This window comes from Etheostoma cragini, chromosome 14, assembly GCF_013103735.1.
Source record: "Etheostoma cragini isolate CJK2018 chromosome 14, CSU_Ecrag_1.0, whole genome shotgun sequence".
In the NCBI taxonomy this organism is placed as follows: domain Eukaryota; kingdom Metazoa; phylum Chordata; class Actinopteri; order Perciformes; family Percidae; genus Etheostoma; species Etheostoma cragini.
In genome coordinates this window covers 6,087,517-6,113,588 of record NC_048420.1, presented here as the reverse complement: position 1 = coordinate 6,113,588, position 26,072 = coordinate 6,087,517, and the positions used below count along the sequence as shown (strand labels likewise).

Genomic DNA, 26,072 nt, shown 5'->3' with positions numbered 1-26,072 from the left:
TGATTTTTGGAAAAAGGCTGCAATGAAACAAAGAGTGAAAAATTTAAAGGGGTCTGAATACTTTCCTTACCCACTGTAGCACAAATCAGGGTATGAATGACTAAATGTTGGTCTAGTCAACACAAAACTTCCAGGAAATGTCTACATCATGACCCCTCACATACACTGCAAGTCTCATTCAAATTGACCACTAGGGGGCACTTTAATTGCACAAAAACTGGACGTGGAATGATACGAATCAAGTTTTAAGCTTGAAATCGCTGCTTGCTTTTGTGTTTCTCATCTGTGTTTCTCAAATTTCCGTGGTGGATGGATGAGATGGTAAAGAGCTTCTATGTGTTTAACTGTTTTTAACTTTTACTTTTATTATTTTAATCGTTTTATGTATTAAAACACTTTGAATTGCCTTGTCGCTGAAATGTGCTATACAAATAAAGCTGCCTTGTCTATGGGCTTGTTATGGGAGTCTAGTGGGATATAGAGCTATTTCTTTTATGTTTAAAAAAAGAGTTAATTTCCCCTTACAGTCAGCATAGAAACTGTGTTTATGGCAGAGTGCCTTCTGTTTTATGCTAACCAGAGTGAATCTGGAAAGCTGTTGGTAAATGAGCTGCCTTTGATATAACGCATATTTGCAGGACGTTGTTCCCAGTTTGTTCTTAAGGCTGATAATTCACAGGTGTTGGAGTATACTGCTTTCTGCACTGCAGTCACACTGCAGATTGTGTTTCCTGTCTCTGTTACGCAGTACAACAATTGGCTGTTTTCTAGGGTTTCAATGTATTGAATAACACAGCCTTTAAGTGTCCTCACCTTGTTACTTGATGGACTCCTCTATAAATGCTTTCAGGTGACTGAAAATGACAGTTCAGCCTAGGCTCATATACTAAGTCAAAGGGAGAACAGCATCGCAAGCTGCATTATTCAACCCAACCTGCTAATTGCATTGCAGTGCAGTTGATCATCCAACTCTTTTTTTCTATGTAAATTAATCTTTTTTTGTTGCCATTAACTTCTCAAACCACTGCAGATCAAGAAATGTGCTTTAAAATATGCCTCACATAGGCCTCGTCAAGGCGTGTCTTCCAACTCTATGTCCCACACTGGTCAACATGTGTTAATCCAGACTTTTATTTTTTATTATTTTTTTTTTAGAGCAGCATGACACCTCGATGTCTTATGGGGTGGTCCCCACCAGCTTTAAAAACCTGGCCTGAACCTAGATAATCCAAATCACTATCGTAGGACCATGCTACTGAAATAAATCTCCCGGAACCATCTAGAAACTGGTTGGGGGCAGAACTAAGACCTTTCCCTCAGCACATTTACACACTTAAACATACCCTCTTCCCTTTATGTGCTTTCAACATCAATTCAGCTCAGTTTTCCTCTAAAACACTTACGCAAATTTATATCAAATGTCTGCATAAGGGAAAAAACACTTTACACTGTGTGGCCTATGAAAAAGAAAAAGAGCGGATTACTGTAATATTGCTTCAGTGATTTTGTTACGATGAACCGAGCTGGCCTTCAGCTGCCTGTACAGTTCTTCTTTCTCATTTGACTACATCCGTTTCCCTGTGATGGCTGTTTGTTTGTGGCTCTTTGTACTAGTTTTTCTTTACATAGAGAATGGCATTTGTCTTTTTTTGCCAGGAAACTCTTCTTTTTCTTTATCTCCATGGTTATCAGCTTGCATGACACACAAATCTCCGACTGAACGACAGATTGCATTGTGGTTAATGTACTAGGCACCCGGTTTTAGAAGAAAAAAAGAATAAGTGCAATATGTGAAAACGTGGTGCTGCTGCATTGAATGTGATCTTTTTTGGAAGTCCTGACTAAGTATTGAGTAGTGTCATATGAATGCCACACTTAATCAGTGGCATACTCTTTTTTTTTTTTTTTACACTGCTGGCCAAGTCTTTGCATATTTAAATGTTTTAAGGAAAAGGCACCTTCTATCAGCAAGTAAAAATAGAATAATCACCTTGATTGAGACTATTCAGCCCAATATCCCTTCAATTTACTCCCAAAGTTGGCTATCAATGCTGGAAATAGTGTACCCTTTAATTAGTGCAGAGGTTGGGTTGGTGAATGGCAATGTAGTCTGACTTTCATGCAGGTGACCAGAGTTTGTGCCCTGTCATGGATCTGCAATTACTATTCACTTCTTTATTAACTGTACCCACAACGACAACGAGTTTTATGCCGATAAATTGGCATTTAATGTTATTATTTTTTTTTTTTTTTTCACTGTTACAGTATTGTCCAATGTTGTTTCCTAACGTAGGCCATCCTGGTGTTTGTCTAGCAGTGTTACTTGTGTTTATCTGATTATGCAGTGAGATTGTCCTCATTTATACATATTTTTTAGGTCCATACTTGTTTTTCGGGTTTCTACGAGAACATTTTTACATGATTCAATGTTTAAAACACATTTTTTTTCTCATACTGTCTTGCGCTTGCTGCATCTTTGCACTGTTGTTGTAGCCGGGGAATGACTGTAACAGCACTGTAGTGGCACTTTCTACCTACACATATTAAAATTGTGACATCCCAACCGTAAAGAAGTCCTGACGGCTCAATTAAAGGGACAATTTCTGAATACTGGCTGTGTGCATTTCTCTGTGAATTGAGTGTTTTGATTCTTTCACTGCAGTATAGTACATTAACTTTCTATACAATAAAAAAGACACAAACCTCACTTTTTACAATATTGGACCCTTAGATGTGTGGCATTTGTTGTGTGACTTCTTTAGGCTAATATCCTACTTCATGAGAGTGAAAATTGGCCTTCATTCAGGAGAGGTGATGCCCGCAGACTACAGAACACACATAAACATAGAATACCATCACTGGCTCTTGCTACGAAAAAAGGAGTGTCATCAGTCATAGTGTATTTCATATATCTTGCTCGATTAACACTTCAGTCAGTTAAAAATATTTTGTGTTTTTAATAGTGTTTTTTGTTTTAATGGCATGCTGTGTACGACAGTGAAGAGATCAGATGTTTCTCTGTGATGTTGAGTCTACCTTTATGCTAATCCATTACAACTGTTGACACTGTGTTTGCTTCAATTGGACACACCCAGACTCCTTTTGTTCATTCATTAGTTTTCGGGGGAGAAATTGTATGTTTGGTGGCTCCTTAATCTCTGAGCTGAGTATTTATTTGTAGAATTGTAGTGATTTACAGTTACTCAATGCCTCCTGCAATTTCTCTGATTGGTCTTGATTTGTCCTGCCTGTTAATCATACATACCTTAAAGCTCTACTGCCATGCCCCTACACTGTTTTTTTATTTTTTATTTTTATAACCAGTGGATTATTGTGGGAGAAAGAGAGGCAGGGGAATCACAGCCAGAGAGGATGAAAATCTGCCAGGTTATGAAATAGAGGTTGTTTTTTATATCTGCCCTAAAGTAGCACGTGATCTCCATATTGTATTTTCAAGAGTAGGAATGTCACCGATAAACACTTTAAATAAGGCATGAACGATTTCTCAACAGTCATTTCTAGTGACTCGTACTTTAGTAATGTGATGATAATGATGCCATCCCCGGTCCTGGCTGTCTACCTGTTGAATTAAAAGGCCTGCTTATTTAAGTAAATGTTTTTTTTCCTCTTCTCTTCCCAATTCCATTTCTTTGAAATTATATCCCCATTGACTCACTCTCGTTTTTCTCTCTTAATTCACTGCAAGGAGCTCTGTGTTTATGAATATTTAAAGTGGAGTGTTATTCACAAAATCTTTATTTAATGCTGCCTACATTCAAATGCTCTTAGAGGGTTTTAAAGGCTTTGGTTATGAATCAAGCAGGGACGTGTAAACCGTTGTTCTTACTGTGAGCTTTCATCTCCCCTTCTGTTAAAATCAGCCTGCTTGCTTTTCCTGCAATCCCTAAGAGCAGAAAATGCTCACCTGCATATACAGAACACATGCTTTATTCAGGTGATGTCATTCATGTGATGCTTCTGGCTGAAGTGGATGCAGCTGACTCATTCGTCTCAGGTAGAAGGGGTTGGAGGCATAAATTAGCAAGTCAGATCTAGTGACGAGCAGCCTAAAGACTCGTAAATATGAGGCCAATCAGCAGCTTTGTTACTCTGTAAAGCTTATTGCAAAAGACATGTCATTGTAGCACTGGCTTCCTTAGTGATGTGCAACTTGCAGCAGCTACAATGACATTTTAGCACAGTCTACACAGACAGTAACCAGCATCTGAAAGGAAATGTTTCTGCCAAACGCTCATGTGTGAAAATTACCTTTGGATGAACAGCAGTTTCTTTCTTGTTTTCCTCGTCCAAAAATATTACCACATGCTAGGCAAGTCATGCCATCTTTTATCCCAGCAGGTATCATCACACCCTGAAATGCCTTTTTATGATGCATTTTGAAAAATCTGTTTGTCACTTTTTTAATTTTTTTATATTTTCCTTTTCTCCCTTTTGTGTGCAGAGAAAGTGTTTGGGGAGTTTCTGAGCTGGGAGCTAGAGGAGTCTTTGTCTCACCTGCCTCTAAAGTCTGGCCAGGCTGTGACACTGACTGTCAGCATTAAAGTCAAGCTGGACTTCTCTGGTCAGGAGAACCTGCTGCAGGACCTCAATGATGGTGAGTGGACACAGATGGGCATTTGAAAGTGTAAACATGCTGAGAAGGGCTGCGTTCACGGAGCCAAAAGAAGATCCGGCGATTTTCCACAGAGTGGTGCGGCAGTGTGGGAGTATCACAGAAATGGCTCACTTCTGTGACATCCTGTTGTTATTTAACAAGTAGACTTTATATTTCACAATTGCTCTTTCCGTCAGATCGTTTATAGATCTGAACGTTCCCTATCACACTTAAATGCAGCTTCATTTCACCGTGAAAGAGTGAGGAGAAAAAAGAGACGTAGCAGTGGTGCTTTGTAGTTGCAGTTAACAGTCAGCTGTTACACAAACTCCTGGGCAGTTCAGTGTCTGTGTTTCTTCTATTAACCCTCATAACGTTCTTGTGGTAGCAAAAAGGTAATGATTCTTCCAGTTTCTTGTATGGATTCTCACACTGTCTCGAAAAAAGTCTGTGTTCCGGTTACATGATTGGCCACTGGCGTCAGGCTGCATTTCTCAAAAAGTTGACTTGGTCTCACCTTTCCACCTGTGTTCATGACCAGCTTCCTCATGCGTCACACCCTTGCCAAAGCCTAAACCCACTACCCCCATTCAAACAAATGGAAAGACAATAATTTTTGTCATACCGTCTTAAGGCCACGATGCATTCGGCTGTGAGTCACCAGTTAACGCAGTTGCTAATTAAACTAAAACACAGGCAATTGGCTAGCCGTACTGTAATAACTTTGGCCTTTGTTGTTACTCAAAAACTGGCATCCATAAAAGATTTGATCTTGTTTTGAAGCGGAGCATCCGCAGATGAATTCCATAGCCAATATATTTTGATCCTCTAAATTTGAGCACTATACAAGATGAATCCATCCCTGTTTTGTTATATTCACCGCCAACTTGACTGTATGGGAGCCAGGAGGGACAAACAACTGAGATTCAACTCTTCTTTGTTATGGAGGGAGGTTCATTTTGTGTGGTGTGTGACCCTGGATACACCTGGTGAAGATCTGTACTCTGCTAAGTGCACTATTCTAGGGGTGCGTTCCGATCACCTAGTACATCTTGTAAATAAATGCAATCACATTTATTCACAAGTTAGAGACATTGCAATAGAATACATTTTGTTAAGGTATCAGTTATTGTTTTAATATTTTAATTCAATAATTAAGGGATTTCAACAGTAGCAGAAACATATCCAAGGTGATTACGTTACCATTGTAACACATAGTGAAAATGCTATCTGCAATGGGGATGCTCCAGGGTGTTCTGAATGGAGGAATTTTGTTGAGGGAAGTTCCCTTAATCAACATTCCCTGAACAGCCAGGAGGGAGTACAGAGTAGTGTTTATGTACACTGTGGAACGGAACGCTGCCTAATTCCTACTATTGTCTATGAACTAGATTACAGTGGGGCTCAAAAGTTTGGGCCCCCCAGGTAAAGATTTGTATTAATGTGCATAAAGAAGCCAGAGAAAGATGGAAAAATCTCCAAAAGGCATCAAATGACAGATTAGACATTCATATAATATGTCACAAAAAGTTAGATTGTATTTCCATCGTTTCTAGCATGCACCGCCCCCTTCGGAAAGCTGAGTCCCTGACAGTGTCATGGATTGTTCTCAATCCTCGTCTGGAAAATGTCAATCTTAAGGTTTTAAATACCTAGACTCATCTGACCTTGCCCCAATAATCAGCACCATGGCTTCTTCTAGGCAGTTTTCTAGAAAACTAAAACTGAAAATAGTTGACGCTCACAAAGCAGGAGAAGGCTACAAGAAGATAGCAAAGCGATTTCAGATGCCAATATCCTCTGTTCGGAATGTAAATAAGAAATGGCCGTCATCAGGAACAGTGAAAGTTAAAACAAGATCTGGAAGACCAAGAAAAATACTAGACAGAACAGCTCGCAGGATTGTGAGAAAAGCCATTCCAAACCCACGTTTGACTGCACAATCCATCCAGAAAGACCTGGCAGACACTGGAGTTGTGGTACACCATTCCACTATAAAGAAATACTTGTACAAACATGGTCTTCATGGAAGAGTCAACACAAGAACACTTCTTCTACGTCCTCACCACAAAAATCAGCATTTGAAGTTTGCAAATGAACATATAGACAAGCCTGATGCATTGTGGAAACAAGTTCTGTGGACCGATGAGGTTAAAATAGAACTTTTTGGCCGGAATGAGCCAATGAGTACGTTTGGAGAAGAAAAGGCACAGAATTTAATGAAAAGAACCTCTGTACAACTGTTAAGCATGGGGGGGTGGATCAACCATGCTTTGGGGTTGTATTGCAACCAGTGGCACAGGAAACATTTCATGAGTAGAAAAGTAGGAAAAATTGATTAAATAAAATTTTAGCAAATTTTGGATGCTAACTTGATGCCGTCTGTGAAAAAGCTGAAGTTAAAGAGAGGATGGCTTCTACAAATGGATAAGGATCCTAAACACACCTTAAAATCCACAGTCAAGAGGCGTAAACTGAAGGTTTTGCCATGGCCTTCACAATCTCCTGACCTCAACATGGGCGAAGATACCTCAAACAAGAATTGAAAGCCTCTTGGAAACACTTCTTGTAGCCAGCCATGCTGTGATACTTGCCAAAGTTGCAGTACAAGGTATTAAATCTGCAGCATGCCCAAACTTTTTAAGATGCCATTTTTTTGTTTTCTGTTATTTTGAAAGTGTAAATGATGGAATTAAAATTGAACTTTTTGTGACATATTATACAAATGTCTAATCTGTCATCTGATGCCTTTTGGAGATTTTTCCATCTTTTCTTGGCTTCTTTTATGCACATTAAAAAACATTTTTTTACCTGGGGTGCCCAAACTTTCAAACGCCACTGTAGCCGTTGAGTTACAGGGATTCTGGCTGCCTCATTACAAATTAAGGAGTAATAGGAAAGAGGTCCTTAAGGTCTCTACACCTCCATTTCTCATCTAGCTTGTGGCTTCCTAACTTGTACTGTTGCATTTCCTCTCTTCCATATCCTATTGTTTAAAAGAAATAGTCTGACTTTCTCCCCTACCTCAAAGCTCATTCATTGTGTTCCTTCTTCAGTCTTTGTCATAGTTAACACTTTGCATCCTTTCCTTCCTTTCTCACTCCCAAACCTCTCTGCCTCCTTCTTCAGACTGACCCTCTTCAGCACAGACTATGGGCTAATAAATATTAATGAACAATCAATATGGACCTGCTCCTCAGTGACGTGTGTGTGTGTGTGTGTGTGTGTGTGTGTGTGTGTGTGTGTGTGACACACACAAAGCTGCATGTTTATCCCAATCACAGTGTCGCGCTCTTTATGAGGTCATTTAAGCGATACTTTTTTAATGTTTTAATTTGCTGAGCAATAATTGGAGCCCTGAAATGAGGAGATAAGACATGGTTCTTTCTGAACAGCAGCTCTGAAATCAGTTATTATGGCGACGTTATGGGATGCAGTTTTTTGCTAAACACATTTAACACTATCTACCACTCTAATACAAAAATGAAATCTCATTAATAATGTTGTGTTAGAGTACTGATGAATTATTTGCATAAACAATGACAGTGGTTGTGCCTGTCTGTGCTCCGGTGTGCTGGACGATTACCCAGTTCTGCCAACTTTTGCTAATTAAAGTCCTTGATTATTTCAGTAAAAATAGTTCAATTGTTTTGCTAAGCTACCAAACATGGTCACATAACGTACTGTATAACATGTAATGCCCACACATTGTACCATTAGTAAAACCAGTACCTTGTCAGAGGAAACTATATATGGATTAAAAGGATAAGAAATATACTAAAATGCAATCTATTGAGCAGTATACATGAAGTATTGATGCCATAGTATTGCACACAATTATTGTAGTTATAGCACCAAGTATTGCACACATTTGTCAGTATTGCACAGTTGAATAAATGATGATGATGAATAAATAAATAATTGTGGGTTCATAGTTGCTGACAGGAAAAACTCAGGAGTAGCACAACTCATTTCACATAGGGAAGAAGGATTTTACGACCCTCACAGAAGCATTTAATGGACTCTTAATTGAGGAGAGATTGAGGTTTAACCACATACAGTTTAACCATGATGTGTTATTGTGCAGTGTTGTCCCCAACTCTCTGAAGTTTCTGTCTTCCTAAAATTGTATTTAAACTCATTCTGGAGGCGTTAAGTTTAGCTGAACTTTAAATTTAAACAAAGATGTTTTGGCTGCCGTAAACACAGATGCTGACAAGTGTGAAATGAGTCCAAGTGCCAGTCTATGGACTCATACCTGTCAGCAGCTAAACAAATATTTATTTATTAATACATTATATTAGTTTATATTATTAATACCAACTAATGTGTGCATTACAGAAATGAAACTTATTCTAAGTTGTATTAGAAATGTAAAATGGGCTAGTGGTGGTGTAACTGGAAGTTACATTGTAGAACTATTGTTCAGAAATCAACAGCCAAGTGCAGTGAAGACGAGCGGTTTTCCCTTCGTGTTTGTGTCCTGCTAGGCTAATTATCCTGGCTCAAGCTTTATATTTGGGGTGCAGACGCAAGAGCGGTGTCCCTCTTGTCACTCCTCTAACTCTCAGCAAGACAACAAACAAGCGTATTTCAAGTGTTTTAATGGTCCCGTTTTGTAGTAGTGAGATTTTCATGTCTTTTTTTTATTATAATGCAGGTTGAGGTGCTATATAAATACTGTAAAAGTATCAAAACACAGAGAAATGCACAGTCCTTGTTTAGAAACTGTGGGTGCAGCTCGACAACAAACATGGCGTATCACCTAAAAACGGTAAGCTATCTTGTCTACGTTAGGTTGCCCTGTCTGTTTGGAGTAGGCTATATGAACATATCAGAATTGGCATATTTCGTAGTCTAACACTCGTTTTATAACTACCGGCGCACCCACCTGCAACTACGGTAGCGTCCCCCAGACACACCCACACAACGTTGGATGTTAAGCCTCTATCATCCAATCGCAAAAATAATATCACAGAAGGAATTGTTGACTTTATTGCTCAGGATATGAGGCCCATTGCTGTTGTGGAGGGCTGAGGTTTTAAGAACTTGTTAATATACAGCGCCAGCACGAGTAAGAGTAAAAGCTTTCAATAAATTGTCTATTCGTGTCTCCGTGTCCAGCGCTCCGTGCGAGGACCCAGAGTGCTGATGCAGCGCTGTCAGAGCCGACTGAAGAGTGTCATTTTAGTGCAAAATAATTAGGTCAAAAACGATTTAATCTACTGCAAATACCCTACAAGGACAAGTACTGCGGGACAGTACAGTTATTTAATCTTAAATTTTGTCCGCCCCCCCGCACCCAGTCGATTTTTAATCGAAAATTTCACGACTTGAGTCGACCAAGATTTTCTTTGGTTGATTACAGCCCTAAATTATAGATCGGTAAGGGCAGATGCTAAAATTGCCAGAAAAATGCAAGAATGGCAAGAGCCTCTGTTGTTTGTGTCCACATTTTAAATGGCTCCTTGATACATTGTAATCTGGGTGACACCCCTCGTTTATTTGACTAAGTCGGAACCTGGTTCCTGGACATTGTCCTTTGTAAAAATGTTTGAAGTTAGCTGTATGTACTAAGCCAACCAGGAATCTAGGCCGGCTCGCGTGTCGCTGCCATATGAGTACCAGTACATCTCCTTTTGAGCAGACAACAGTCAGGTAAGCATGGAAACAGATGTTGACAAGATGCAGTCATGGGTCATCTGCTGCAGTGACCTATAAGTATTGGAGATGTTGAGCCCACGGGTGTAGTTCAGGGGATATCAGGTTACGGTTACAGGAAGTAACTTGAGGAGAGGTGCAACAGTAAAAGTTCAGTTTAATTCACACAATGATTGGATTCATTTGTGGAGCTTCAGTTGTACAGCAATAACGACAACAAATCAAATTTGAATAAGTTATTGAATGTAAAAAATGCTACACTTAAACACTTTATTTTAATTTGGACCCTTTGTTTTTACACATATTTAATTGAAATCTGTTGGCGATGTAAATATTCATTGTTATGGTATCAATGGGTAGGTCAATACGATCCGTACTAAATGAGAATAGTCATAATGAAAAAACTGTAAAAACATCCGCTGCTCCCACCCAATCATGGAAAACTGTGACGATCGTGTATGAATATGAATCTGGATGCATATGAATGAAGTTCTCTTTGCCTAGGTGAAAAGGTCTTTGAACACACTCTTTTCTCTATTCCTCCTTGACGCCTTCTTTTTTCCCAGCTCCACAGCCAAATGGGGGTAAATGATAACTCACAGTTTGTGTAGTGTGTGTCGGAATCTCTTTGATGCTCTTTGTACATTGTGTTAACATCAGCGCCTCTTTATATTAAATATAACTGTAAGCACAGATGTCTAGCAACCCTCACGTGACCAAGGTTTAGATTTGTCATGCTGTACTGAAGGTTGGAATTAGTTTGATTCACAGTTTGTCAGAATGTTGAGAGTGATATTCCGTATCATCAGCGGAATCTTTCACTATGTGCTATTTATTGACCAGCCTGTATTTTTATGCACATAAAGTCAAAAAAAGTCAATCCATCAGCTGTAAATGTTTTGTAGCCTGGCATTTCTGCACTCAATGTCCCTTATGTTTTGAGCTGAGCTAGAAGGGCCAAGGCAGACAAAGCCACAGGAAACGGTGCATAATGGACATTGAAAACAGGCTGAGCCTTATTGATTTATCCTCAGACAAGTTTGTCCCTCACTTTGTTGTGGTCTCTGGCTCTAGACCACAGCATTATAACTCAGGATCAAAAAGGGAGCTATGTCATCATTCAGGACTAATAGACCTTGACGTAGCTAGCTTTATCACATTAACTGGTGTACCTAAATGGCTACCGCCTACTATAATGTTGTCTTTCAAGAACACTTCTGATACCCCAGTAAATTTCTTCATCAAAAAAGTAACTTGCAACACCACAGGCTTAGCTCCCAAGAACACTTTTTAAAGAAGTAACCTGTGACATGTTCATATTAGATTTCTGTTTCACTTCTCTTATAGCCATATCATGTTTTACATTTGCTCTTCTAAATATTTGGAGTCTAGTAAGTATTTACCAGAAGGAAAAATGCGATATTTAACCACTTTTCTGGTACTAGCCCAAATATGTCTATACTTAGTATTAAAGATTTGGTGCGTAACTTTTTGATATTAATAAATGTGCGTTATATTGAAGACATTGCCGAATAATTTGCTACAAAGCTAATTAAGATCAGATCCACGCAACTCTATCTGTATTTCTCATTATGGCTATGTTCAGAAGATGGTGTCGTTGGGTGACTTTGTCCACAGAAACTCAAGTGAAGATAACAACCTCTTCTGAGTCCATCATGTCTTTTTAATCTTCCGTGTCCTCCTTGGCTACCAGCAACTGCGTGGAGGAGGGGTGGGGGCTGTGCGCGATCACGGAAGGCTTGTATTTTCTGCATGTGTCAAAAGTTTTGTTGTCATTATTTAGAACTCCTCATGGGGGTTGGGGGGCGACAGAGACTATGCACTATAGCTTTAAGAACTGGAAAGTACTGAAAGCTGGCATGTTGAGTCGGATTTGGAATCTTGTTTACGTAGTCTTTGATCAGAAACATCTTGGTTTTAATCAAAGACCCCATTTGCACTCAGTCCCTTTTGCGTATTTTTGGCCGACTAGAAAGCAATCTGATATCAAAGAATGATATCTGTGTTGACACAAGTGTACTAAATCACATCTGGATTTTGTATCCCTTCATGTTTATATTTCTCCATCTTAGGTGTCACAAATGTATTGTTTTGTTATAGACACAAGAAATTCATGTTTAATTCGCAATAGTAATTTGAAATCATACCCTTCTTTAGATGCAAAGGAAGGGGTGTTCTTCTACTTTCAGTTTTCCTGTTGGAAATAAATAGGAGAATTTAGTGGTTATCATGAGCAGTGAGTGACATCCACTATGGCTAAACAGACAAAGATAAAATATAATATATATTAAAAAAAATTATCTGTAAGACTGAGAGAAGAGCGCAATGGTGTTCCTACAGTCTGTGTTGCATGTCAGCTCAGAATAAAAATGGGGTTTTGAAGGAGGCTCTGTAGTGTTTTGTTTTGACATTGTTTGAAATTGATCGATGGTGTATTTGATGTCCAGAAATAAAACATAACTACAGTATTTTACTTACAGTTGAGAGAAACACATATTTGTCCATCTTCTGTGGATATAGTACATTAAACAGCCTCAGGTGAAGCAGTGTTTTATATGTAATTTCCAATGTCATGATTATCTCCTTTGAACAGGATATTTAACAGGCGTTTTAATGTTTACAATGTAACAAGCCTTATGTTCCATATTTGCTAGATAGATCTGTCTTCCAGGAAAAAAAAGCTTGTAAATGTGAGCGCAACTGATACTGCCGAGATCCACAGAATCATATGAACGTTCACACCTGCGCTAAAATTGTAACAATTATTCCAGAAGAGACATTCCCAGTCACTGCAGTCCTACCAAAAGCCAGGCATCAAGGTGATCACTGATAGAAACACTCCCTAAGACGGAGAACTTGATAGATACTGATTGGAAGGAGGGTATAAAGGAGAGAATGATTGTGAGCAATGCCATCGTTAATCATGACACCCATTACTCACACACTGTCTGTACCACAGAACATGACGAGTCATATGTATCTCCTGAAACAGGCGGCGTACCATAATGAAGGATGCAGATCATGAAGTCTAAAAGCGCTGTCTGTATTTTGGTACTTTCCCTTTCTGCCACTCCGAGTCTGTCTCTAGATGCATATCTAATCTGTTAAGCAGCAGGATAGGGAGAATGAGGCAATAAAAAGAGGAGATTGTTCTCAACAGAGCTGCAATTGCTATGGACAAGTTTCACACAGTTAAGATATTGTGTGTACGCTGTGCAATTTTGGGCTGTGGCAGATGATTGCTGACAATCATGGGTTAAACGTTGTCAAATCTGAGCAAACACTGGCTTTAGATCATACTGTCAGACATGTATACCAACACTGGCTTAGACATGGGCTTACCATGGAAGCGCCGTGCCAAAACTGTTTCACAGGGTGATAAAAAAAAAAATTGTTTGTGACCACTAAACCAACCGATGCTATTCGGCATGAAATGACACAGATACACAACATCATTTTTAAGTGCCAAATGAAAAAGCTTAACAAGAGCCTGTTTTTTTTTTTATTTCTTTGATTGATCCTCAGCTTCTCCTCACATGCCAACTGTGTCCTTGAGCCAAACCCAAAATGTAACACTTGATTAGTCACAATTTTATCACACATGAGGTATGTGTGTATGTGTATGAGATAGGTTAGGGTGGCAAGTACACAGGGCACAGGTGGTTTCCAATGGCCAGCCCCTTACGGCAGCTGTTTCTCCACTGCATGGTTTGGCACGGGCCACGGCCTTTTTTGGTTTTCCATTAGCAAGGATTTTGGATAGTACCTGGTACTACCTCAGTCGAGGTCCCATGCAAGCTCAGCCAATACTAGAAGATGGGGATTAAACACTGCAGACCATTGATAGTTCAGGGAGAATTGTTACCTGTGCGATATGGGACACCTTGCACAAACCTGCCATTTTTACAAAGCCAAGCTATCCTCAATAGCGAATTACATTCTTTTAATTTAGTTTTGTATTCACTCAACCCAGATTTTAACAAATGTCAGCCTTCAAAACTACGGCGTTAACTACGTACGCTACACTGTAATAAATAAAATAATAAATTGCAGATGTTCCCGTGTCTGGTTGCCAATGAAAGGAGTCAGTGACTGTCACGTTACAGATGATGTCCGGGAAGTTTCATGTGGCGTCGCTTTGACAATTAACTGAGAATGCCACCTACACCTGAAGGGGTACTGTCGCAGTGGAAAACGAAATATGAACAGAACTGGCATCAAAAAAGTGAGTAGATCAGAGAACGACCCATACACTGGACACCTGGCTGTACAGCCGGTCCCCCAGAGTAACTTCTGGATAGTCGGTTGGTCCATCTTTGGACCCACACATTTTACGTTCTGGGGCTTTGTTCCTGGCTGATAGAACCATAAAGAAATAGCTTTTATTTAATATAACAAATTAAGTAAAGTCTATTCTATTCTTTATTTTGGCTATTATTGGAGACACACATTTGTTTATAATTATCCCTCTTTGTACTAATAAGTCTCCCTGGTTTCTGATCTGGCCGTTTTTTGTATTAATTAGCTGCTTCTGCTGTTTGCTGTGAATACAAACCCATGTTAACATGTTGTCATGCTAAATTTAGCATACTCCACATTTTCATCAGTACAACAACATTTTCATTTCATACACACCACTCTGTTGCTCTCACTTTATCCTTTTGACAGAAATGCTCCTACTGTTGGTTTACCAATATTACATGTGGCCATTATGGTTTGATAATCTGTGAATATGTCAGTCTATCATGCCTAAGCTGCTGCAAAGGACAGTAATTTCCCCTCTCTTTGGGGAGATTGTTGGGTTTTGGATTACACTGACGTCAGAGAACAATATGATTCCTTTGACGTCAGAGTGTGGGCTCTGGGCGTCATTTTGGAGTATTGTCTAAGTGGGCTGAAAGCAGCAGCCCCTGTGGCGGTGCCTTATGCAGCTGCTGATCCACACTGCTTCTCTCAAGGTCACAAATATAAAATCATTCATTCATTCTTCACATGCTTGAAGCAGCACTATAAATGCACCCAATGATCTCAGATACTCATTTTAAAATAAAAAAAACTAAGTGTAGTTACTGTACTAAGTGACATTTCCAATCTAACGAGGCAAAGAGACCGCAGTATATTTTTTTGAATACTCCTGGTCATTTTTTAGATGAGTTTTTGTGGCATTTTAGGCCCTTGTTTCCACAGGACAGAAGAAGACATGAGAGAGATCGAGAGAGAGAGGGCAATGACCAAGGGGGTAAGCCTCTCCTCTCTAGGCGTAGCTCCTGTGGCGCCATTTTAATCCAACGAAGCCATCATCCGCTGTTAGCATTCCATTGACTGCCATTCATTTTGACGTCACTTTGACAGTGAATAACTTTACATCCTTACCAAAGAAACACGACAATGTATAAAAGGCTCCATTACCTTGGAACTCACGTTATGGCTCCGTAGCAGACGTTTTTGTAAAAAAATAAAAAAATAACGATTGTGTCATAACCAGGAGACTTGCTGTCGCATAGTTGACAAATCACCTTATTGTCAGGAGAAGCTTGCAGACAGTTTGGACTTACATTAGCTGTTTAACTAGCATTTTAGTTAGCAACAATTAGCCTGTGCCTATGTCATCTCCTAAAAGATACCTACGCTCTCTGTCTCTGCAAGATTGGGAATGATTGAGATTTCTCTTGGCACAGCTACCAGAAGACTTACAACTTTCAGACAGGTTGCCGATGTCACATCGACTTCGTCAAGCTCAGTTGGAGGCTGCGCAGTAACGCTCAGCTATCACCGGAAAAGTGCTTCTAATATCTTTCACTGGTCTCCGTTTCAGAGCAACGGGATCTGTTGGTCCATTTCTTTAACTGTCTAGGGGAATGACACACAGCAAAGGTCCGTAGGTCGGAGCCTAACCTGCGGCCACTACTTTGAGGAGCAAACCACTACAAATGTGCGCCCACTCCGACCAACCGAGCCAACTCGGCCACACAACCACAGTATACTTAGATAAAGTACATTAATATAAGTGTATTTTTCAATGAACTTGCAATCAACTGCCCCACCCCCCTTAGTTAGTAGTTGCTATGCTTTTTCTCTGCTCGTCACAAATGCTGTTTACAATGATAATGGTAATGATAATAAGTTATCGCGCAAAAATTTACACAAACATAAACAAAAGCACGCCTCTCATTTCTAGCCAGCAACAGCAAAATATACCTAGCTAGTCAGAAGTTTGTTGTTTCTAGCTTTTAAAACAAGAAATTAGTAAAAGGATCTTGAATGTGCTCTTGATGGCTACTTTTAGAAATGATGTAAAGTTATTTACTTTACTGTAGTTAGCCAGGCTAACATTGGCACAGCTACATTTGAGCAGATAAACACAGTTTAATCCATTTAAAAAGATAAATAAATAGAATTAAAAAGAAAGAGCCAACACATATTTAAAACATTAGATGTACAGTGCATTTTTGAATAAAAACATGATAGATATAAAGTTTAGCGATAATGTACTTCTAACATTGATCAAACGCATCAAGTCCTGACCTGTTTCCTGGCAATGCCAAGTAATTGTGAGGAACATAGCCCTTCTGGGAAATGTAAGAAATCATTTACTAATAAGAGACAGATGAGGGAAAGTAAGTACATTAAAAAAGTAATTAAAACAATTCATCACAGAATATATCCTGTAAAACTGTTGTCTAACAATGTAAGTGCGTTTGATGCTCTGTTAGCCGGTGTTTAATGAAAGCCTTGTCTCTATAGTCTTTTTGCTGACTGTGTGATACCATGATTTCTTTTCAGATGGGATCAGTGTGACAGGCCTGCCAATCTCCAGTCCTCTGCGCCAAGTTCTCAAACCCAGGCCCGAGAACAAGTCCGTCAGCAGTGAGTCCGGCAAGGCAGAGTACAGCCATATTAAGGTGAATGAACAATAGTCTGAGTAAAGTGCATAGCCCTATTGTTTTGCTTAGACATTGCTCAAGAAGCAAGCAGTTGTCCACCCTCCCCCTTTTGTTTCCTGGCTTGTAGCATAATTTGGGGGAAATGCATTTTCATCTTGGTGCAGTCTCACTGCTCCTTTTCTAACCCCCTCACTCTCACTCTTTCTCTCTTTTCATACCCAGCACACTGTGTGCAAGTTGTTGCAAAAGCTGAGGTAAAAGTATAACATTATTTTTTCACCAAACGACTGCTTCTGCTATGAAAAAAACAAAACACCAAGTTTATTTAGCTGGTGTCTCACCTTGGCTGCAGATGCACTCTGTTCTTTGAATCAGGACTCAGAGCTCCAACATAGGCATAAGAATGAGGGAGAAACGTGTGTGAAACTGCAAAAAGTGCTAAGCGGAAAAATTGTGTGACACATGGAAGGAAGAAAAGGAGAGAGACTGACAGTGCCTGCAGTAGATTGAGCTGATCAGCAGGGGAGAAGGTTTGTTGAGGACTTGAGGATGTTGGAGGGGTGGAAACAGGCGACCTGCTGAGGGTCATCTGAAGCACAACAGCCACACCACCTGCAAATGAGGTGGTGTCATTTAAAAACCAGCGGAACCCCTTACACCCCTCTGTGAATCATCAGGAGAGAAAACAACATTGATGTCTAATGTTCGGATGTGTTTCAAACAAAGTCAACTTCTTCTGACTTTCTTTGGAAAACATTTGACAAGATGATGACTAACGGTAGAGAGAATACAGGAGGAAGGTACTTGTTCACGCTTTACAGAAACCGCCAAACATGTACCGGTAACCAATTTACAATGGTTATACCTGATCCTGAATTTTTTAATGTGGGAGAAAAAGTAGTTTTTTTACTTGCATACTTTTAGACGTGTCTGGAGGAGGACTTTAAAAATGTGTAATTGCGTATAGAATGGATCCTTTTTGTATGCACAATACAGAACTATGAACTTTTATCCTCAATGGATATCAGAGATTTGACTTCTGTTAAGAACAAATTCCACTAATTGTCTGTTTTTTATGTATTTATGGGCTAAAGTATACGTTTACCTACCTAGTAAAAGTGACTACAACTTCTTTTCATGCTGTACAGCAACACTTAAAGATGTAAAAGTACAATTCTCTTCCCTTTGGGTTTATTTTATAACCTGTTATTTATCCAATATCTTTGCAGTAAGGGGAAGAAAAAAAGAAGATCCAGCCATTGTTAAAGACAAGCTGGGCATTTAAATCAGTGCTTAGGCTTATTAGATGCAGGGTTTGACTGGCAGCTCTGAATTTCATGCCAGAATATTTGGTGTTGGAACCGTAGTTAGAGTGAAGCCAATTACAATAGGACTCTTGTCCTGCGCGCTTAGAAGCAGGTTGTGATGACATGAGCTACTTTTCCTTTCATTTTCTAGACGTGCTGTTGGACATACAGTTGCACCACTGTGATTCTCAGTGCCTGTGCACTGATTTGCCTGTATGCTGTAGCAAATGTATTCTGGGTTTCAAGCTGCATGACTCATCGGCATTACGGCGGCATTGTTTTCAGCAGTTTGACTCAAACCCACAGCACCCAGCAACCACTTGACGCATGTTGATGTAGAAGGCGTGGGCATGTACGACGCTGTACGACGTAAACCCATACCAAGTTATGCAATACAATAACTATGATGATGTTTGTCCAATGAGGAAATAACAACATGAACTTAAATGATGAATATTCTTCTTCCATAGTCATGAAACGATACAGCGCAAAATTATTTTAGAGCTTTACTCACACAGCTATTATATTATTGGTGGGGGGGATGTTTACACAATTATTTACAGTATTACATAATGCTTGAACCTGAACAAAAACAGTTAAAAATAGAGCTGCAAAGATTAATCAATTGTCTACTATTAAATACCTTGCAATACTTTTATCAGTTTGAATCATCATTTTGATCAAGACAAGAAAAAAATCCTCTGATTTTTAAAATAATATTTGTTTCTTAATATATGTAAATGTTTTTTCGCTCCTCTCTAACATTAAACTGAATATCTATATTTTAGTTGTGAACAAGACAATACATTTGCAGACGTCATCTTGGGCTTTAAGTGCTCATATTATTCTTTTGGCTTTTTCCCTTTCCATTATAGTGTTACATATCTTTTTTGTGCACGTTATAGGTTTACAAAGTGAAAAGCCCAAAGTCCGTGTCTCCCCCCCCAAAGAGACTTACCATCTCCAACAGAAAAAACTGTTCACAAACTGCTCCAAACAGCTCTGTTGGAGTCCAGCCTTTACATCTGTGACGAATGTGTGTCACTTTGTAACACTTGTTATAATGCTCACCTAGCTGCTAGCATAGCATGCCCTCATACTCTGCTTCTGATTGGGTAGTAGTCCTACCTAAGTACTGTGCATGTTCGACTCCAAACAAAGATAGTATAGAAGTGAGATGCCTCACTCTGTGGCTAAAACAGAGAGAGAGCTCAACACACAGGGTAAAAAGAGGAGCTGCAGTATGGTGCAGTACAACATAATGTAAACCTATTCTGATATAACCTCTAAATACAATTATAAATCTGAAAATGAGCATAATATGAGCTCTTTAAGTAAACATTATTCAACCCATTTTTTTTTACTATTTTCTGACATGTTGTAGACCCAACACCTAATTGATTACATTTGAAATGAAAGAACAACTAAATAGAATTTGCAACTATGCAATGGAGCATAGACAAGTGAGAGTGCACAATATCATATGATTGATGTAAGAGAGTTAACACATGCATCGACTGGACAAGAAAGCAGGACTTTAAAGGTAGCGAGTGGGAGGAGAGTTTCATGGTATATTGAGAAAATAATCAACAGATTAAGCGCCAGTGACAGTATCGTTAGTTGAAGCTCTAGTAGAGAGCCTCATTTGACAAGTTTTCCCATCTTTTTTTCCCAGTGATCATTTTTTATTTACTTCCCAACATGGGTCTTGTAGAGCCAGCAGTATTTCCTCTCTGACAGCCAAGCCTGTCTTCCTGTGCAGCTTCTCAGCAGGAGAGCTGCTAGCTGCTCTGACCAGGACTAGCTTCCTTCCCATTAGCAGCACAGCTTCTTGTATCCTCACCACTGTCTCCAGATTCAGGGTGAGTGCATTTAAAAAAAAAAAAAAAACTTATATGTATATACACTATGTGCAAAAATATTAGGCAAGTTCTATTCCTAAGGATTTACTGTATTGTACTGTAAAAACTGCATTGCTATCAGTCAATCAGAATGTTAATAAACCTCAAATCTGAATATTTCACAAAGGAAAAGTGAGTTTTGGCTTTCTCAGGAGAATATCTGTGTGCAGAATTGTTAGGCAACTATTAGTGTGCAGAATTATTAAGCAACTAAATGGAAAAACTAAAATTTTACCATCTTGTTTATTTTAATTTCTTAGAGTAAGAATAAAACTCAGGATGAACAAATAAATACCAATGGAATTTCAAGAAATATTCAGTGACAAATATAGCCCCTCTTCTTTCAATAACTGTAATGAGCCTTCCATCCATGGAGTCTGTTAGTTTCTTGAACTGTTGATGATTATCTTGTTGTGCAGCAGCACCCACAGCCTCCAAAATGCTGTTCAAAGAGGTGTATTGTCTTCCCTTACTGTAAATCTCACATTTAAGAAGGGCCCACAAGTCCTTAGTGGGGTTTCGGTCGGGTGAAGAAGGGGGCCATGTCATTATTTTGTCATCTTTAAGGCCTGTCGAATACTTGGATGCATGTGATGGAGCATTGCCCATAAAAATCATGGCCTTCTCGAAGGATACAGACTTTTTTTCTGTACCATTACTTGAAGAAAGTATCTTCTAAAAACTGGCAGTAGTTTTGGGAGTTGATTTTATGTCCATCTTCAACCCGAAAAGGTCCAACTAGCTCATCCTTAATAATAGCAGCCCATACCAGTACTCCGCCTCCCCCTTGCTGGTGTCTGACTCGAAGTGGAGCTCTGTGCCCATTAGCGATCCAGCCACGGGCCCATCCATCTGGTCCATCAAGAGTCACTCTCATTTCATCAGTCCATAAAACCTTTGAAGAATCGGTTTTCAGATATTTCTTGGCCCAGTCTTGGCGTTTCAACTTATGAGTCTTGTTAAGTGGTGGTCGTGTTTCAGCCTTTCTTCCCTGGGCCACGTTCCTGAGCACTGAACACTGTTACTTCTGGACACTCCAGGTAGGTTTGTATTTCTGGAATATGGCGGCACTGGAGGTTAATGGGTTCCTGGTAACTTCACGTTTAATTCTTCTCAAGTCTCTAGCATTTAATGTGAGTCTTTTTTTTTCTCCATACGTTTCTTGCGACCCTGTTGACTATTTGCAACAAACGTCTGATTGTTAGGTGATCGCGCCTAAATATCTTTGCTACTTTAAGAATGCTGCATCCCTCTGAAAGGCATTTTAAAATTGTTGACTTCTCAGTCTTTTAAATCTTTTTTTTGGCCCATTTTGTCTGAGGTAAAGAAGCTTCCTAATAATTATGCACACCTTAATATAGGGTATTGATCACTTTAGGCCACACCCTCCCTCATTAAATAAGTACACATCACCTGATAATGTTAAGCATTTAAGTTTATATAGCTTGGAGTTAGAAAATATGCATGAAAATTATGATAACGTCAAAAATACTCACTTGCCTAATAATTGTGCACACAGGTTATACATTGACCGGAATTTCAGACATTTTGTGTCTGTTTTATATGGATAAATTATGCTCATTTAGAAGCTTTTATTGCACTTACAGTAATGCAACAAGTTCTCCTCCACTCAATTGTAGTTTTCTTCACTTCACCTGTCTCTTTCAGCCCCATGCGTGTGAGTTGAGGGGCTTAGTCCTGCCCTCAGTAAGAGCAGAGAGACACTTCCATATTTCGTCATTATCTTACCTGTCTGTGTGTTCCCCCTCTGTCTTGGTAGACCCACATTTATGGCAAAAGTCATCTCTAGAGCATTTTCTAAAAAGCAGATTTTTCTGATTGAATGTGTAACAGGAAGGGCAGGTATGTTGCCTGAAGGCATTGCTGTGACCTTTGTTATCCACATTATTGCTACCTTTTTGAGCTGTGTCTCTGCATATTTTAGAGTGCTTTCTGCATATCATTAGTATGCCACTAGTTTCATGTGGATCTTGATTTGTGTGTGTGCATGATAGGATGAGGGAGAATGCACAGTAGCTGATTTTGGCCGGGAGGATAGATGGACAGATGCACAACTTCCAGCCAAACTGGTCGAGCAGTAACGCAGGGTATTCCCTTCATGTCTAAATCTTATATGGGCCAATCAAGTGTGACTTTGGCCATATTTTTTACCACCTGAACCAATTCTGGCCAATATTGTTGCTCAGGCTTGATTTTAAACATATTTTATTTTAATATTGGTTTCCCCCCATGTTTTGTGTATGTGATCTGTAAGTATCTCTGCATTTCTTTGGCACTGACATGTATACTTGAGCTTGTAGACTATGGCTAAGTGCAATTAATCATGACTGATCTGTAATCAGCACCGTGTTTTTCTCACTGACCTTTCCTCGCTCAATCTCGGCGACCGTTTTTCAATCCTCCCACCAATTCGGGAACGCCTGTGGGGTTGAAATATGTGCATGCTGTCAGGGTGGGATGGATACACCCCAAGTGATGGAAGTCTGGCCGCTTAGTCGTGCTGATTTTGCCGATTATTTACACATTTTCAATGACACATCCCATAGAAGAGTAAGGGCACTTCTACAACTTGGTTACACTGTCAATTACTCGTCTCACCTCCACGGCTTTATGTCTCATTCCAGCTGCCTGATCTCACTTGGAGCAAATCACCTCTTCAAGCTCTGTTATGGCTCGATTGTGTCTGCAAAGAGTCTGTGCACAAAATTCTGCCATGATCGTACCCATTGAAATATCTGTGCAAGTGACTGAAACAGCAGCAGATGCAGATGGTCTGCTGGGGATGTATCTGAGGAGTGACATTAGTAGGGCTGGGCAGTGGTCGAAAAGTGTGCGATATCAACACCTTGACTTTGGTTCCAGTTTTTAAAGAAAACCTTTTTTGATACCAATTCTATTAAACAAAAAATAATTTACAACAATACACATTACGCCACAACTCTTTTTGTTTATTTTTTTTCACTCCTACTACGGGAGCCCCGTCTCTGTGCATAACGTAGAGTTTTTCTGCATGTCTCTACGATGTGCGACATTAGACAGCCAATTAGGCCAAGTAGGCCTCGGTAGAAGCATGCTGCATGCTTATTGGACCACTGACACTGATGAGTTTTGCTCCTTTTGGTGTTTTTGGGTATTGGAATTACATTTTTCGATATTAAGGAGGCAATTTGGTCGGTGCCCAAAAAGTAATGAATTTGATACTCAGTCCTAGACATGAGTGACGGGCTGGGAGTAAATGGAAAAAAAGGGGATAAAGTAATCCCTGTGATTGCCCATGAGCCACTTTAATGCAGGCCGGTGTGCCGACCTGCTCACTCACTTAGCCTTCTGTGAATCTCCTCTGGACAGATGTCATCGAGGGCATTTTAAGTAATATAGAGATTGCTGTTAGAGCGCAGATGCATGTGTTCCTGTGAGGCTGGAGAGAGGCGAGGCTGTAGGTGGGCCTCCTCCTGCCAGCGTCAGCCGTTTTAGAGTGCACAATTTTCTATGTGACGTGCACCTCTTAACTCAGCCAAATATTAAATGAAATAGTCCCATTTTTAGGCGTTCATTGGTAAGATATTACTGCAGTGGAAAGTGCAGTAATCGCTTTGACAGTGGCTATCAAAGTGGCTTTCAGAGACATTCAGGTCCTTCAGTTGGTCATAGTGGAAAGTTGAGGAACAGTTAGAGAGATTTTCGGCTTTTTCTGTTGATTGTACATCAAATATCTATGGGCTTTAGATTGTTGGTTGGAAAAAACAAGTAAGATTTAAACCATGTCAAACAGCCTGACTAGAAAATATCTGATATGGAGAATTTTTAGGAAAGCTGAGCACTTCCAGATAAAAACCCAGGATCTGATGCCCTGTGGTTTCAGAAATGCACAAAAACAGTTTGACTGATTAACAAAGTTGCAGACATTTTTGTTTGTTCGTTTGTTTGTTAGAACAAATTCAAAGTGCAATGTATGACACATTTTACCATATACAATTGTTATGGTAAACTTATTATGAAACACTTGCAAATTTATACAAGGAGCAGATGGACATTTATTTCTGGCAACCTCATTCATTAAAGTAATTTGAGCTCTGTTTTGGTCTCCAATACCTCCTGAGGGAGATATTTATTTATTTATTTATTTAAATAATAATAAAAATCCACTTTTTCAGTTAGTTACTTGCTAACTTTGTCTGTGTGCATCACAGTGTCGGGCAGGTAGCATATATTGGGTTTAAAGTAACACAGTTGAAAACATTGGGATTTGTGATACTGAACAATATTCAATCTGGGATTGCCACCACACGGCTCTCACCAGAGTTTGATTGACATCTAGAGTCTGGGCCAGGAATGGCTGCACATGACTCTTACCTGTGACATGACAAGCAAACATAGAGCTGGCTGAACTGTAATGGCGCCTGCTAGCACTGCACGCGTGGCCGGACCGTCTTCCGAAACGAAGAACAGAGAAACTCTGATTACGCACACAGAGGGAGTGTGACTTTGTTCTCTGCTCAGGACGCTATTACTTCACTACAGTATATCTTTACATACACATATTGCCACGTTAATGTTATCAATGTTGTGTACAGCCCATTTAACATTAAACATAGTCATTTGATCCATTGTTAATATACAAATATTGATCAGTTCAGTTTGGATAATCATAAATTACCAAGAGGGTGATTTGAGTAGCTCCATTTCAAAAATACCAAGTTCAGAATTAACATTGATATTTTGTCTTTATTGGGAAATCAGAGCCAATTTTTTGTTCTTGGTTGTTAACTTTTTGTGTGGGATAACACAGTTAACAAGTTGCTGTCATAAGTCGAACAAGGTTTTATTTGTTTTTAGATTGCCGGCAAACACCAGTCACTGTATATATGCAGAGATATTAACCTCAAACATGCCGGCAAGAAGACTAGATCACACTTCAGAAAGGCGATACCACACTGTGAGGAGTAATTCTTAGGTTACGTTCAGTGAGAAAGAACCTGGCCTGCAGAAAAGACAAAACATGACACACACACACACACACACACACACACACACACACACACACACACACACACACACACACACACACAGTGTCAGGGGCAGTGGTAATAGTTGGTGGTGTTGGGGGGTGGGAGAGAGGGCTAATCAAATCCAGTGGAGGCAGAGTCAGCTGCCTGCCTGCCTGCCTGCTATTTTTAGAAACCCAACCCGGTTGATGGTGGTTCTGCTCTCTTCACGGTTTCAGATCCCAGCTTGTGATACAGATATTTATAACAGCCACAGCTGTCTGCCCAAGTGTGAACTTCCAGCTTGGCTCAGGAATAAACCGGCTCCTTCTTTTCTCCCTCTTTTGGCCTGTTCATTGGCAACTTTATGTTCACTTTGATGTTATTTTGAATGAGCTGATCTCTATTGATTAGTTGCTGATGCATTACCTATGGAGGAACAAACTGGCCGGGGTTCATTTCAGTCGCACAGATTTCAGAAGATTCACGTTCCTTGCTGCGGAGTAAGGTCTAGCTGTAGTTCACATAGCATTCCGGGATGGGAGAAGATCGTGCCCTGGTTTATTGGAATTTTGTGGGAGCATCTCTAGCAAGACTCTCGTGTTTTCATTCTGACATTGGAAATAGGGCAGCGCCAGTGAAAGTGATAGAAAAGTTGTTTAGTGTAATGTTAAAAT

The 26,072-nt window shown here is 39.7% G+C and overlaps 1 protein-coding gene and 1 long non-coding RNA gene across 5 annotated transcripts in view; one reads left to right on the top strand and one right to left on the bottom strand.

Moving 5' to 3' along the window:
• trappc9 (trafficking protein particle complex 9) overlaps positions 1-26,072 on the top strand; it is a 230,700-nt gene that overhangs the window by 66,864 nt on the left and 137,764 nt on the right. For all 4 annotated transcript variants that reach the window (XM_034891409.1, XM_034891408.1, XM_034891407.1 and 1 more), the window contains 2 exons: positions 4,463-4,615; positions 17,081-17,199. In XM_034891409.1, the coding sequence (XP_034747300.1) occupies positions 4,463-4,615; positions 17,081-17,199 (272 nt within the window). The remainder of the gene's footprint in view (positions 1-4,462; positions 4,616-17,080; positions 17,200-26,072) is intronic.
• LOC117956416 overlaps positions 1-26,072 on the bottom strand; it is a 126,011-nt gene that overhangs the window by 32,273 nt on the left and 67,666 nt on the right. The window lies entirely within an intron of this gene.